This window comes from Scomber scombrus, chromosome 18 (genome assembly GCF_963691925.1).
Source record: "Scomber scombrus chromosome 18, fScoSco1.1, whole genome shotgun sequence".
NCBI lineage: Eukaryota > Metazoa > Chordata > Actinopteri > Scombriformes > Scombridae > Scomber > Scomber scombrus.
In genome coordinates this window covers 17,089,912-17,107,419 of record NC_084987.1, presented here as the reverse complement: position 1 = coordinate 17,107,419, position 17,508 = coordinate 17,089,912, and the positions used below count along the sequence as shown (strand labels likewise).

At 39.5% G+C, this 17,508-nt stretch overlaps 1 protein-coding gene across 1 annotated transcript in view; it reads right to left on the bottom strand.

The window, feature by feature from the left end:
• cacna1aa (calcium channel, voltage-dependent, P/Q type, alpha 1A subunit, a) overlaps nt 1–7,757 on the bottom strand; it is a 72,168-nt gene extending 64,411 nt beyond the window's left edge. The window contains 6 exon segments of the mRNA XM_062438700.1: nt 7,432–7,486; nt 7,489–7,535; nt 7,537–7,606; nt 7,609–7,639; nt 7,642–7,730; nt 7,733–7,757. Of these exon segments, the coding sequence (XP_062294684.1) occupies nt 7,432–7,486; nt 7,489–7,535; nt 7,537–7,606; nt 7,609–7,639; nt 7,642–7,730; nt 7,733–7,757 (317 nt within the window).
• Between the last annotated feature and the right edge of the window lie 9,751 nt (nt 7,758–17,508).

Genomic DNA, 17,508 nt, shown 5'->3' with positions numbered 1-17,508 from the left:
CTTCAGTTCTTTCTTTGAACACCCAACCTGTCTGACTCTGGACTGGACTCACATGGCGGCTTGGTCAAGTACATTAACATGTGAAAATAAATCTGAGTCAGTACTCAGATACACGGACAGACCTGAGAAGTTTGCTCCACTTGGCAATTTATTGACATTGCAGTTTTCTACAGTTTCAAAAAAGCATTGCAACTGTAGGGAAGGTCAGTTAACCACAATGCACCTATACCTAAAATACAGTTCCCTGTTACAGTAATATAGTCAAGTCCTTTAGTCTCTAATAGTCCTTTAGTAGTCTTGAATGGTCATTTGATCTGTCATTGAGTCTGGTTAGGACCAAATATGGAACTAGGTGATTAAGGCACTTTTAGCCTGTAAAACATTTTAACTCAAAAACACAAGATCCCTGCTGCTACTGAGACAACTTAACTCAATTACAAATAACAAGTTCAATATACTTAAGTTGAATCAACAACAGTCACGCTGACAAATGTCACAGTCAGATTTGCTTTGTATTTGTATTTTCTCAGTTTGTAAAGTCAGTTCTTCATTTGTCACAAAGAATTTATAGCTGTGGCTGCTCCTGTTGGAGCCACTGAATTCTAGAGTCAGTATAAAGACAACATACAAGGCTGCTCTCAATTGACTGAGGGGGTAGGGACCAAATTCAATACTAACTTCTATTGTTTTTTAATTATTTCCATTGTTAGGATTAAAAAAGCAGGACTTGTCTTAACATATATTAAAAACACACAGCACAACTGGTTTCATGTACTTTATGTTTTCTTCAAGATACATAAAAGAGGGGTCTCTGGATAATTTTAACCCATAAACAATGCATCCTGGATCATGTTTCATTAAAAACTTAATTTAGCAAGCAGAGGGACCTCTCAGCAGAATATCCATTCAACCCATCATTTCAAGACGGAAGGACTCATGTTTATAAATTCTTGAGTGGTCTGAAAATGAAAAGAAAAAATGTTCAAGCTGAATTAACTTGAAATTAATTACATTCAGAGTCAAGTTAGTTGATTCCACTAAATTCCTATGTGGTGTTTTACAGTACCATTTACAGGCACATTGACACTGTACAATATGCACAAGTTAACTATGAAATGCTCATTGATTTTGCCATTTGAAGTTTACATTAACAACATATAATTTTCTTGAAAGCTGCATTTCGCTATTCTCATACTCTGAGGCATTAAGTAGAATAATCGAATTAATGTATTCAGTCTGTATTTCATGACTCTTGCACTTTGTTTTGTTTAATTTGTCCACAAAATATTCTAATCAACTCTCTAACTTCATGTCTTCTGCACCCATGATTATGACATTGTGGTTCATTTATAAAATACATTACTTGTATTATATTTCATATTGAGCTCATTGGTACTATAGATAGCTATAACATATATTGACTTTTTCTCCATTTACAACAGCAAGGGAAAACACACTTAAATGTACCCTGATGACGCATGCAACACCACATAGTGTGCATGTAGTATATATGTGAGGGGAGTGCGTGTGCTTGTGTGTTGGTCTGTGTTTGTGTGTTTATGTACCTGCACACATATGCTAATATTACTGTACTGCAGAGGTGGATATTATAGACTTAGCTGGTGCCTAATATTTACACATAAACAAACAACTGAGTACAGGAAAATGTAAAGAAGACATACAAATACCATCATATACACACGCACACAAACAACACACACACACACACACACGCACACAAGGTTTACAGTAACTCCAAGGACACCAAATATGGATTCAGCAAGATCAAAGGGTCAAATGTCAGTAGGACAGCAGATGGGGGAAGGATTCCATTTCTAAGGCCCTATAGGATGACCCATTTAAGTTTCAACTTTCGACCGACATGTGACATGATATGTTATTTATGAGCATATTATAAAAGGACAATAACAGCACATATAATACATGCCCTGAGTAAATACATAACAAAAGCTCATAATACTGTAATAATACTATATCTCTCCTCAGATAATTTGTTACTGTAGTATCTATACACTGGATAGGGTCAATGATCTGATACAAAACAGGTAATAAATCTGTGACAATACAATACACTGCATTTTCAAGTCAATTCATAATGATAAACTGCAGCTATGATTTAATTTTGAATCATCTCTGATATAAAAGGCTTGGATATTTTTAACTGGTTCATGAATGTAAGAGTATTAGTTTTGATTGTTAGTAATCACATTTAAAAGAGCCAATGAGTCACAATTTTTATGTCAAAATTAAACAAAATGAGGTATAATCTTTAGTTACTGACACACCAGTAGCAAAAACTTTTCCATGAAATGCTGTTGATTGGATGTAGTTTACAACTACCTTACTTCCAGCGTCATTGCATTTTTAATATCGATATACAGTATGTCCTTGTTAAAGCAAACTGCAGGATTTCAACTGCATTTTGATAGTAGCCCTATGCTAATATTAGCATTACTTCAGCGTTCATGTTGAAGTGTTAAATTAGCGACCTTTGTGGTGCCACTGACGTAGTTTATGATACAATTTCACAATTTTCGGACTTCAGGCAACGTTAGATACAATACAGACCGACAACAGCATAGCATTTTCCAAGCAAAGTAAATGAGTTGAGACAGGCTTGTATTTGGTGTGTGGTGGAATTACTGTGACTGTAGATGTTCTTAAATTGTGTTGGATGTACCTATAGAGTGATGCATGCAGTAAGTCTCAATAAAAGTAAAATTCTGAGATAGGATTGTCTCTGAACAGGATATGCTGTGTGTGCCTGCAGTTCAATACTGTATATTTAACAGTAGCCTACCAAAATTCAGTTAGAGAGCTATCTAAATGCTGATATTATTCAGTAAGGCGCTTGTCCTGTCTACCACATTGGGGGCTTTCACAAAAGGGAATGGCACTGTAACAGGCTTGAACTCTATATGCTAATTCTAATTAAACAACTAAATATCTGTCTAATGTATCTAAATATGGATGTGAGAGAATAGTTATTTATATGATAGGCTACTCCCATGGGTCCAGAGTCAGTTCACAACTAAATTAAGCCGCAGGTCATACTTCTGCTCAACAGTGAGTCCACTGAGATTCATGCATCTGGTGAGTTAAAATGTTTTTTTTAAATCTTCATTCAGTAAACTTTAAACAGTTGACTCACGAATCCACCAAAATAACATGCATCTGGCTACTGGCTGCAGGTTCTAATGAACCAACGACAATTCCAATGTTATAATGAACACCATTACTATTTCTAAGCCCTTTTCTTCATTGTGTTTTGCAATTAAATTGACTTTTATGTTGGCCATAAAACTGTCAGTGAAGGACGTATGGCCGATATTATAAATTAAAAGAAAACCTCTTTAAATAAGGGATTTTTCAAGTAATTTCATTTTGCCCCTAATCTTGTTTTGGGTGATATTGAGTGTTTTCCAGTATGAGCCTCTTTTCATATTTTCCTGTAAAGTACACATTTATACATCTTTCCTTGAATGTGGAGAGGGAAATGTCAGTCTTCACACCTTTTGTGTTAATCATGGACAGAAGGTTTCTCTTTGACCCCAGCATGACAAAAGCTGGATGTTGAAATGTAGTTTTCACAAGTTAAACACATTTACAAAATATGAAACAAGAAGCAAAATTACTCTGACTACCTCTGTCTCCACTGATGTTCTTGTCAGTGAGAATATCCTTTTATGCTTATTTGTCACTGTGGGGTTTATACTAAATGGTGTATGTTAGGTTAGGAATAGTTGTAACACAGTGCAATGGGACAGTTATGTGTTAAAAACAGACACAATAATTACATTTTGGTTGGATTATTAGGATTACTATAGATCAGAACCGAAATCTACCATCATTGGCTCCGATATCCAATATTTTTCTTTTACATTTTTGCATGTGAAAGATCTATAAATACCACAAATAAACACATTACTATAACACAGTTAAGTTTTGTTCATTCGTGTTTGCTTTGGTTTGAACCAGTAGCATGAAAGTCCATCAACTAATGAGACAATGGACACCTTGACACAGTCCACAGTGGTGCAGTGGGGTCTGGAGTTACCTGAGACGACCTTATGATTGATATGGGCATCGCCACCTACATACACCACCTACTACACAAAACTTCCTCAACTGACTCAAGCTTTAGCATGTTAGGTAATTTAGCAGGGCCTAATCCATTCTGAGGACAATTAAACATGCATCTGGCAGATATAGCTAAATCATTAACAATAAATGGATGATTTAATACGTGATTATGAGATCTTTCCTAGTAGTTTCAAGAGATCCAGGGAACTTTGTCTTTGAAATATCGATTGAAGGAGTTTATGGAAATCTCGAAATAGCATTTCATTATGAAACCCATTTTGTGCCATCATGGTTAGTTTTACCACATTAATCCATGCAATAATATCTAATGGATCTCAAATGTACTAAAGGTTGCCCACAATAGTCCAAGTAATACAATGGCTGGGCAGTGTAACATGAATGTATTCCCTGGGGAGGAAGGGAACTCTATATTCTCTATTATACCCATATGATAGGTACACATCACAATTTATTACAATTCAATAAACAACAATAGCACAAAGCTCAGCTTCAAAAAATACCACTAAATTGAATCAATACTCTGACACAGTCTCAACAAATATTGAACATTATAAGCTTCAAAGAGGTAGTATTTATTGCAGAGCTATTGTGTTAGATTGCATAAGATCCTACTAATGTTCATGCTATTGTATCTAACACAACTACGTTACCGTTGGGACCGTGTGCACCTCAAAGAGAATGCAAAAATAAGATACATTATGGAAATTGAAAATTGATAAGAAAATATATAGAGAATAATAAATTACCCTCCACAACTGCTTTCCAGACCATCAGAGGCTAACCATCAAGCTCCAGGAAAGCAAACAGACCACTAATGTCAGCAGAGCAGATATATTATAAATAATAAAAAATGTGTCAACCATTTCATAATATGGCTGCAAGTTTAGTTAATACCATCTTAACAAAAGCTCTTCTGAAACCTTGAAGTTAATCAGCATATACAGCTCTACACTTAAAGCTATTTAATGATTAGGTTAAGTGTAGAGTTCCTCTTTTATTGCCATAATCAGACCCATCTCCACCAGGCAATTTACCGCCCCGCAAAATATATTGGTAATATAAAAAAGACAACATTTTCTGTTGGCCTAATGAAATAAAAAGGAATGTATATCTCACTTGAATATGTTTAAATCTATATATGACCAGCTATGTGACTGTATGACAGTGAGACACGGTTCTTTTCCATGACAGATAACTTGTTACAGTAGGGAAAGCACAGATGTTACTAATGTCATTAATATTGGCTCCATATAGTTTAAGTGTCCCAGTACGCCATGACAGTGTGACAATGAGCCTGCATTGACAATGAGCCTGCATTGACAATAGCTGAACCCTGAAGCTGAAGCACTTAAATGGAATTCAGCCATCATTAATGTTACTGTTGAAACATGCTTTTCATAGAGTGACATGTCAAAACATTCTGCTTGTGAAAGCCATTTTGCAGCTTTTTTGTGCACGTGAAAGTGAACCCAACAAGGTCCACAAGTTTCCTGTGCATTCTCTTAAATGTTGGATTCCATTGTCCCGCTTTTTTCTTTCCAATGCAGTTATTATTTCTCCATTTTTGTTATTAGTCCTGTTAAAGTTGGTTCAACATTTCCTGTTTCTATTAGTATGTAAACATGAGCAGTCTGCACTTTTCTTAAAATGTTGACACCGAGAGGTTTACACCTTAAGGACATGTCTGACACTAATAAGCAAAACAAGACCCTGATTCCCAATGTTTTGCTCAAAAGTAAGAAATCCAACATTTGAGAACTGTCTACAAATAACCTCACATAAAGATTGTATAAAGAATTTATGTATATTTAGAAAGTGTGTTTTACTGGTAATACATTTTGGAAATGAAGTTGATGAATATATAACATCAGATTTCATGCACCCGCACCCTCACTCTCACTTACACACGACTGTCATTTAGATGGTGAATAGACGTGATTCAGAGTCACTATAAGTAGCTCCTGCATTTCACCAGAGCAGCCAATTAGTGTGTGTAGTTATGTCACAGCTCAAGCATCAACATCGATCAATACAATCATTACTCCAATTTCCCCTCTTGTCATTAACACTCACACAGAAACTTACTTTCATGTTTGCATGCATTCAGAAAGACATACGCAAAATCCTAGAAATGAAAACACTCAAATCATTTGGTTTTTCTCCCCAAAATGGTGCAATGTGCTGCTTTCTGAAAAATGAAAATGCAGGGTAATGCTGGGAATTCAACGCTGTTACACTTAGCACCAGCACACATACATACATGCGCATACACACACACACACACACACACACACACACACACACATACACACACACACAGAATTTGAAATGATGGCACATTCATTCAATGACACCTGCATCCTGTGTGATTAAGAGGAGGAGCCTCAACATGGGAAATACTGTCAATGCACAAGTTAATAAGCCAGCATACTTATATACCTGCTCTCTCTCTCTCTCTCTCTCTCTCTCTCTCTCTCTCTCTCTCTCTCTCTCTCTCTCTCTCTCTCTCTCTCCTCTCTCTCTCTCTCTCTCTCTCTCTCTCTCTCTCTCTCTCTCTCTCTCTCTCTCTCTCTCTCTCTCTCTCTCTCTCTCTCTCTCACACACACACACACAATATCTAGACACCTGCATCATGCTGATACGGTACAAACACACAGATTGTAGCTGCTTATTTTCATCTCTCTCCACCTCTCCTCCTATCCTCCCCTCCCCTCCCCTTCCCCCCATCTCCCCTGTCTCCATACCCGCGTTGGGCGCTGGGCCTACTCTGCTGACATCAGCAACCATGCAGCAGCGCCCCCTAGAAACCCCACCCCGCCTCGACACCACCACTACCACCACACATTTACACACACACACACACACACACACACACACACACACACACACACACACACACACACACACACACACACACACACACACACACACACACACACACAGGAAACGTATATCAAGCAAGTCCGAGGAGATGTGACATGAAATTACTAACAAATGTGATTGATGGTGACCAACAGCCTCATAAAAGCGGCTGATGGTTCATGCCCCCTCATCTTAATTAACTATAAATTACATGATCAGTATTTCCTCTGTCACCTCATATAGCCTAACTCACATGGGCTTGCATTGATGCCTCTGCTGGTTACACCTTTGTCATTAAATGGCTTAATGTAAAGCTTGCTACTCATGGAATAAGAAAAAAATGTGAACCATCCAATCCAACATCTGACTGCACATTACCTGATCTCCAGAAAAGGCCTACAGTAGTCAGCTTTTACTCACTGTACAATGCCAGGTAAAGGATATGGCCATTCGGTGATCTTTTTGGCGTATTTTCTCACGAAGTTATCCTCACTGAAATGAACAGCGAGCGGTTGACAGTAAAACAGTTCTGGCGCACAGGAATGGGTTATAGAGGGCCATAGTCGGGCTCTCTGCGCCATTGACTGCTTGTACACTCTTTGGCCTCCGGGCCCCCCTGTGGACCGTGACCGTGGCCGTGGCCTTGCCGTGGCCGTGACCGTGAGGGTGTCCGTGGGGTCCTCCTTGTCTGCTTCCACCACGGCCGCCCGGGCCCCCTCCGCCGGGCCCTCCGCCATACTGGCCGGTACCTCGTCTCCGAACCGCGCCATTCTATGGACACCGAAAGCCAATCTTCACGAAGCAGCGGAGAAGGAGACCAATGCTCAGCTGTGCAGCCACACAACATTACATCCCATCTGGATCACAACGTCTCATATGCACAACGGGTTGTCTTGTAAGCTTATGCTGATCACCTGCACCCGGCGAGCAGTTATATGCAGCTGTTGGTTTTAGCAGACGAGGACGCCCATGTACAGTCTCCTGCTCTGTGCTTATCTGCCAACGGCCAATTGTGGGTGTGAGGAAATTAAACGTGTGGTCAGTCGGCTGACTGGTTACACTGTAGGGTAGTGTTGTGGGTGTCTCAGTCTTAGTCCGTTCTTATGTCTGTATAAACCCAGTTTCGCCCCCAACATGAAATCATGGGGAGACTGTAGCGAGTTAACATGAATGTTTCATGTTATCCATGGTCCATGCCTGTATGAGAGCGCACCACAGCCTTCTGCGCCTTTCTGGGCGATTTATTTCTTTACTCTCATGACAGCATATAATGACAGTACACGCGCCTTTAACAACACACAGGCCTCAATAAATCAGATTGCCGAAAATAAATCAAAAAATTATTAATACCCTGTGCCTTTAGCGGTCAGACGTTCAAACTTGGCATTTTGGAAACAGCCGCGTTTCCGAATACGTAAAAGGCATTGAATGGGAAAGCTACTATTATTTATTTATTTAGAAACATCCGCAATGTTTGGTACATTGTGTGGCAATAATGTGGCTCCCGCCACCTCACAGTTGTTTTACCAGTGCGCTCTGACAAGCCTTGAGAGCAGGAAAAATGTGGCATTTGTTATTAATGAGTCTTATTCAGAATAAAAAATCTCGAGCAGAAAGTAGGATGAAAAATACCGTTTTCCTTTGAAAGGTCGGCGTCATTGTAGTCGAGATGAAACAATTTTGTCAAATGAATTCAATAGCATCTTCCCTCGTTGCATCCATCATCTTCTCTCCGACACCTGCGCGGCCATCCAGAAGCTGAGCAAGGGACACACGGACGGTGTCGTCAAAGACAAGGATATGACGGCCGCTTCTCTGCCGTCTTACACCCTCTCATAATCTTGGTTTGGCTGTTCGAGGTGCAGCAGTGCCGATAAAGTCCCTCACCATCCCCGCCCCGAAAAGTCTACCTTCGTCCGCACTGATGAGCCCAAATGTCCTGGCAAAGCGTCATTTCTCTCTCTCTCTCATTGGAGTAGGGGGAGTGCGTTCTTACGGCCTCCTCTCTCTTCGTCCAGCAGCCCCAAGGGGAGGAGGAGAGAGACAGACGGACGGACGGAAAGATAGATTGGTGAATGGATGGAGACAAAAATTAAAGGGAGGGGACCGGCTGTTTCTTTGGAATTTTGGTCGGAGTTTATCCAATCATTAAATAATCGCACCGCGAGGAATCATTGTCTTTAAGCTTGTGTGAACTATAAAGGGAGCCGGATCGGCTCTGCAGCCGCAGCACATGACGCACGCAGCTCGTCCAACTTGCAGACGAATGTCACGGACGGAGGCACCGTCTATCGCCTGTTTTTTTAAGGTGATTTGGGCTATAGCCCTGCCCAGTTGGATTGGGCCTATCTAGCTGTCCAACTCCAAATCAATTTGAAATAAAGCGTAAAATAATCTATTGGCGTAGAGGATGAGCTGACATCTGCAACTGTGACTGTGTTTCTCCTTTTCTCCCACCTCTGTATGAGTGTTTTTCTTAAAGACCCAGTAAGTATTCTTATTATAGCCAGATGTGTGCGCACGTGCGTGTGTGCATGTGTGTGGCAGAACGGGGGAGTGTTGGCATCATGCAGGTCGCGCAAAGATAGAGCTGCAACCAAAGCTGATAATGACTGAGTGCACACGGGCGCGTGAGTAGAGTAAATGCGCGTCAAAGTGTGGGTGCGCGTCAAAGTGTGTTTGTTAGGGAAGGTGGAGGGGGAGGCTATTCTTAGCAACAGACATTTGGAAATTAATGGACGAAGAGAGCTCTCTCCTCCCTCCCTCTCTAAAACCGAGTCTAGGATCTTCTTCCCTGCCCCCCTCCCTCTCCTCTCCTCGAGGATTTTCTCATTGCTCCACCAAATCACCGGTGTCTGTTTAAGGTGCGACCATATGCTTTGCGCTAAAGCCCTGGCACAACAAAGATTTTCAATGACATAACAAACACAGGCAACGTGAATGGACATTTCCAAGAGATGAGAGCTGCTGTGTTTTTTTTCTTGTGAAAACGTTTCTACATTACCTGTAAATTCCACGCAAGTTGTCAAACCTGTCATCTCTTATAAAATATCAGTCTTTCGCATAGAGGGAAACTCAGACTGAAACTGAGGCAACCCGAATACCATTTGTATTTTAATTGCATTGGATTTTTTTTGATGATGAAGACTTGTGGCCAAAATTGGTCTCATATTCGGTGAATGCCATTAGCCTTTCTCAAACATACCGTTAGTAAAGTAGGCCTACTAGGGCCAATACGTTAATCCCCAGAGAAGAGGAGAGATATAGGCTATAGCCCACAACATCACAGGGCAGCGTTCTCTTAATCTATTATGTGACCTAATTGATTGACTCCAGAAATAGCTGCCTCTGTGAATGGGAAATGATTATACATATACAGATTTAAGGGTGACCGGGAGAATGAATTCACCTCTCCAAGAGATTGAATTAGGAGAAAAACCTTCTGCGTGAGAACGCCAATCGATAACAGCACGACCTTAAACGTCTATCCGATATGCCAGAAAGGGATCGTTTTGTTTTGTGTCCACTTAAGCAATGCTTCCGGCCACGAGAGTGAGACTGACCCCAACACAAGGGCATGCTAGAACACACATTTTAATTCCTGATCATAACCAAAGAGAGTGAGCCAGGGAGAAAATAATAGATAGATAGATAGATAGATAGATAGATAGATAGATAGATAGATAGATAGATAGATAGATAGATAGATAGATAGATAGATAGATAGATAGATAGATAGATAGATAGATAGATAGATAGATAGATAGATAGATACTGCTAACCCTACTGCAGGCATGTCCAAACGATTCCATAAAGGGCCATGTGGCTGCAGGTTTTCATTCCAACCAAGCAGGAGCACACCTAGTTCAACTCACTTAATCAACTGATTTCAGTCTTCAGAGAGTTCATTAGCTGAGTCATATGTGCAAAAACCTGCAGGCACCCGGCCCTTTATGGAATCGTTTGGACATGCCTGCCCTACAAGCATCATTCCAGGACCATGGACAGCAATACGAAGCAGTATATACATCATTTCAGGACCACGGAGAGCGCCTCAATGGGCGCTATTCAGCATCTTAATACAGTGGGAACGATCAAACTATGATGAATGATTAATAAACAAATGTTCCTCAAGTTGTGAGGATGTGAATCTGTTTAACCCTACAACACATTTAACTTACATAGAAAAATGTAAACTTATTCCTTCTCAAAACATTAATAGTACTATTTTTAATGTCATATGAAAAAACGTAATATTATTATTGTTATTATTGTTATTATTATTATTATACAAAAGTTACTGTTAATTTGCATATTGTGTAAAACAAAAATACTTTTCTTTAATACAACTTTGATACAACTACTCCCAAGTACACAAACTTAATAAATACTTCATACTATCATACCATCTATTAAAACAGCATATATAGGGAGAATTGGGTGCTTTTGACTGGGGTCCCCGAGGAAGACAATATATTGGTATTTTTTAAAAGCACTAATTAAAACAAAAAGATAAAAAATTATATGAAGTCATTAAGAACAAATTGACAAAGTCATAAAGCACCTGTGAGATATGACAAGAAGTATAGTTTTGGGGTCAGCAAGTATCCCATTTGGTAGGTTTAAGGTTACATAGGAGGACATAGCGCCCTTTTGGAAGACAAAGTTAAGGGTTAAGCATGTAAGTGTTGGGGTAGGTCTTCGGGAAACGATTGTAAGTCAATGTAATGTCCTCGAAAGTGATAGAAAAACAGTGTGTGTGTGTGTGTGTGTGTGTGTGTGTGTGTGTGTGTGTGTGTGCGTGTGTGTGTGTGTGTGTGTGTGTGTGTGTGTGTGTGTGTGTGTGTGTGTGTGTGTGTGTGTGTGTGTGTGTGCGTGTAAGAAAGAGAGGAAGAGATACATTTTAAAGCCCTCCATGGCATTACTATGAATGATAAACAAATCAAAGCACCACAATTACTGAAAAGCATAAAAACACTTTAAGACAGCAACAGGAGCAGGACAAATAATTTATATTTACATGTGGACTGATAATGTAAATAAATAGACACATCTATGCTGTTACTGATTCTCTGCCAAGAGTGTTTCAGTACATAAGTCAGTACATAGATGTCTTCATTTGCGTTACATAGTCAGAATTATGGAACTACTTTACTGTCTCACCGTTCAGTCTCATTCATGTTTTACATTTGGATGATGTTGTACATGTTACAGCAAGTGTATTACAATGCCAAGACACTGCAGTTTCTTACACAATGTCTAAAATTCTGTCATACTAAAACAACTTTACAATGCAGCGAGTATATAAAATGCATTTTCTGTTGTTTTTTTGTTTTTTTTAAACAAATGTCCACCAATTTTATAGGTTGTTACATCTTGTTTATGTATGTGTGTATATTCACAAATGTGTGTGTTTACACTTGGGTGTGATGGTCTGTGAAATTATCTATTGCCCTTCAGAACTGGAGCCTTTGAGGAGCAGCAGCCTTCTGTCCAAACCTGTTATTTCACACAGCCAGCACAAGAAGCACTGAACAGCAACAGCTCCAAGGCCAGCCATGCATAAAACATTGTTACCCCACAAGAACACATAGGGCCTGATTTACTAAAGGTTTGCGTGTGTAAAAACGTGTGCGAACTTGACATCACCCGCAAAAAATGTGCAAGCTGATCTACTAACGCAGCGCACTGAGATGTGCGTCTTTCAACTGGGCAAGATAGTACGCGCTGTCCATTTAGTGGGTTTGCCATAATGAATATGTAATATGGGGCGTTTCAACCCCAGTGCGCAAAATACAGGGAGGAGAAAATGCAAATATGTTATTTAGCACGCGCATTGTGATTTACCAAACCTGAAGGTATTATTTTTGACGCGAACTGCGTCTATAAATAATACGCGAACTGCGTCTATAAATAATAAGGGCAGGTATTAACCGGCTGCGCACTGCGCACAGATAACTTTTGTCACTGTGGAGAGGAGGAGACGGAGGCACAATGACATAATACGCACACGACAGAGTTTTTCCACCTGTGTTAATAATTTTGGAGTGGAATATTTTTGGTTTTACTAACAGCATTGACTTAGTCACAAATACTCTCCAAATGTCGGTTTTTCTGGTGATATTTGTTTTTGTTATAACTCAATATATTTGTTAACCTCTTCCACTAGAACCTGATCACATTTCATTTTGCGCTTGCGGGCTTTCTGCTCGTCCAAACTCTGCAGAAAGACACGCAAAACCCTCATTTAAATACTGCTGTCTCCACCCCGTTGCACCTGTTTTCATTTACGCAATTATTCTTAGTAGATCACCCGCAAAACGCAAGCAAACGACACGCGCAATCTATTGCACCGTGCACGCAATTTAGTACCCACTATTTGGGATCTTAGTAAATCAGGCCCATAGTGTCTCTATAGAAGAGCAATATACATGACAATCTCAGTGTATTCATAGGGTATATGGCAGGGGAAAATAATGCATCATAATCGGCGATCATTGTCCTACACAGCAGTGTCTTTGAGAGTGAGTCCTGGTGAATATGGTGTGTTATACCTTTCCACGTCAGCCTCTTCATAATACTATAAAAGTATATTACAAGTGTCATGATTTTCAATAAAAGTATAGGTATATCGGTATATTTCAGAAATAATGTGGTAATTAACTCCAGGTTATGTTTAATACTCCATTTGGATGCTGAAATCTGTGAGGAAGCAGTAACAATAAGATCCATGTGTTCCACTGCAGCTTTCTAACATGCTTAAAGACTATAGTTTAAAAATGTCGGGATTGTTCTGCATTGTTTTTCTTTTCTCTGTCAGATGTTCAAGTACTGGGTAGCTGTGTGGCTGGAACTCTGAGGAGAGGGCCTAAAAAGGAGTGTCATGACTCAATGATTCATAAGGCTGAATAATTCAATGTGCTGGATGCATGTAGAACACTCCGCCCCTGCTGAACCCAGTCTTTCACAGACCCGTTGCAGACTTCTGTATATGTGAACCTCTGCAAAACTGGTCCAAATTGTGCACACAGCAAAATGGCTGATTGTGGTTTATAGTCAAACATCAGTCAATGGTGTGTCACAAATGCTACTTTGCCCTCTCCTAACATGAATCTTTACATAAACAGTGTGAAAAGTAGTTTAAGATTTTAAAAATGGGTCAGGTGCTGTATTTGGTTTATACAACATCCAATTCAGGCTTAACTAGTACAGGCAGTATTACAGATGGGCAGCCACACTATGCCAAAGCTAACAGAAGCTTTAAAGAACAATTGATACAATGACTCAGTAGAGCACATACACATACACATATTGAAAACTTGGCATCCCAGCCTTAACCAAACCTAACAAGTCTAACAAACCTGACAAGCAGCTCTAGTGGAACAGTAGGGGAGTGTGATTATGTCCTGAACTTACCATGGTGTGATTATAATACTATCATCAAGAAGGCGAGATCCTGCAGTGATGACTTATTGTGTTTGGTTGTCTCCTTAGACTAGTGATTGTTGTTAAGCTGACTATCTGACAGGACAGACCACAGATAAGCATATGCAGACTCACTTGTAGACCAGATGGGGAATTCTTACCCCTTTCTCACAGCTTTCTTCTTCTGTGTGTGTTTCCTAAAGTCCACTTTCCCCTCAACATTACAAATACAGATTGTACCTGTTTTACTATTGTGCTACAAAAACAACCGGAGTCCTACTTCATTCACTTTCTATGGTCGTCATGAATAAAAAAATTGTAAACCCTCCTCCAGTCAAAATGTCTTTTACTTATTGATACCTGATGTGAATGCGTGAGCCTCACTGTGCAGAATGATGGATGTGCAGATTTTGACACTGGAAGGCTGTTTTCACATTCATCTACTGAAGAAGGAAACTTTCTCTCAGCTCACTGAAAATATAAATTTAAGGTGTGCACCCTGGAGCCAAACATGGACCAATAAACAACTTAAATTTGAAGCCTCCAGTGCACATACATTGAGAATGGACATTCCAGTGAATATAAAAAAATTGTTTTAATTTCAAAACTAGGATAGATCTTGTTTATCCTACTTTTGAAATTAAAACTAATTTTATATTAATAGATTCTTAGAATTATTGTTCCTAGAAAAAGGTTTTTACATGTCCTGAAACATATGGAGAGGATCTTTAAGATTATACTATGACATTCTGCATTTTTGGGTGGCTATCACTGTATCACTGTTGCAGTTATAGCGGTCAAGTTCCACACATGTACCTTCCACTGAGCACTGCAAGTATTTCTCTGGTAATACTCATTTTAATTGCATGATTCAACAGAAGGCATAATGATGCCTCCAGGGCAAGCTGACTGATGATAATGCAGTTAATCATAGAAGCTTTAAATGCGTGCACCAACTGGGAATACCAACCCAAAACACTCATCATGGCTGGATGAATGTAATGCTAGGGGCAGCAGCATGGCATCCAACAATGAAATGGACATCACATCAGTTGCATGTGTGTGTTGGAGGAGGAGGACTAGTGGGGTTGGGGGTGGGGGTGGGGGGGATATGAGTTAGTTTTATTGTGGATGCTCACTGACCGAGACCAACAGCAGGCTCACAGAAAGAGCACTAATAATCCTTGCAGTGCATGCATTTGGATGTGTTCTATGTATAGGCTCATGCTTACATGAATCAAAAGCAAAATGTGTCTCTGTAATGAAGGACCACTTTATTACTAGTATTTTGTAACACAACTTGTATATAGTACTAGTAAAAGAAATATGACACAAACTTGAAGTATGGAATGTTTTTTAAGGAAACTGTACTAATGTTTTGTAGATGTTGCTGCCTCTTAGAATGTGGTGGTGTAACATTTTCCAAAATGATGATGGATTCAATGTAGTGTTAACTGTTGTTCAGGTCACTTACCTATGTTGTGTCACCTCTCCTGGGTGTTTGGGCTCAAGAATCCCCAGGGTATCTGAGCACCAATTTAAAGGTTCTGGGAGATACCATGTGGTAATTAGTGTAGGGCAGTTAGTGTACTTTAAGCTGCTGTCAGGACCACATGCTACCTGTGGTCCACAGTATTTTATGTGGAGATTTATGACTGTTATTGTCACTATGTCTTCATTGTGGGGGAAATAAACACCTGGTTGTTTTGCACCTAACTTCTGCCTAACCTGAGGTTGGTTGCTTCTTCCGCAAGTCTCCCACTTTTAAAGTCCAGCTGCTACATGGTCATCCTGTCAGTCTAGTTGTGGTGTGAGTATAGCAGATAGACGTTAGTGCAATACACAAAAATACACCTACATAAAGTTTTCAAACTGCTGAAATGAGCACACTGCATTTTTAAACATCTAGAATAATTAACCTGGTCATAAGCAGGACACAGCTGGTCCTGCATAAGCAAAATCTTCTTCCTCGATCCCCTCCTGGCTCCTTGACAGTTGCCCTTTTTTATAACTGATCTGCCTGATACAGAAATACAACCTCAGTTTTAATCTTTAAGATTTCTGAAGAGTTTAAAGAAGATGCCCCATTTCCCTTGTACTTTTATACCATTCACTGACTACAGAGGTTCGCCTGGAAACAAAGCAATGAGGGAGCAGGAGGGAGCAGGAGAGAGAGGGTCGTAACCTGTCCTTAGTGGTAAGTAGGCCAGTTTTTTTTCTTTTTTTCTGGGGGAATCTCTAGCGGGGATGAAGTCACCACTTTATCTGCTCTCAGAACTTGCTTCTCTCTCATTTTTATATTCAATTTTTCTCTCAAACATAGCACTACAGACACACATACACAAACACACAAATACACAAATACATATACGCTCTCTTTCCTTATCCATCCCTTAAATTATTTCAAATATATTCAGCACCTCCCATGCTACCATCCCTCAATTAATCATTCATATTATATTTTTATTTGTTGCCCCTTTTAAAGTTGTTAATAACTTAACAGTGCAGAAAAAATATGACACTATTGATTTTAACAAACCAGGTGCCATATACACACAATTTGTTAACAATTCCTGCACCATAATATATTAAAGCAACCACTGCTGCAATAAATATGAGCTTTGTGAATGTTTTGCTTACTTACATACCTGACAGTGGAGAAACTAGAAACATCACTTCCTCTCTCAGTATTTTATTCAATGTTTTCATTGGTAGTTCATATGGTGTTAGGTCTGCTTCTAGGGTATAGCTGCAGTGGGCCGTTGATCCGAGTGTCTTCATGAGTGTTCACTGTCCTCCAGTGGTCACATTGCAGAACTGCAACATTACATTAAACGTGTTAAGCAATCAATTAATGGTTGTTGACTATATAAATGATATTGTGTACAATTTATTGTATCAATATTTTGAATTGTGCTAATAATAGGGACTTAACAATTATCTGTTTAACCTGCTAGAGATGTTCATAGAGCAAGCAATAGGCTTGTATTCAGTATATTTTGTGGCTGACCATTGCGTGCATATATATAGCCTAAATTGAATGTATAAACACATGCAGAGCCTGAAATCTAGCACTGTGTCTGCTTGTCTTCTTTA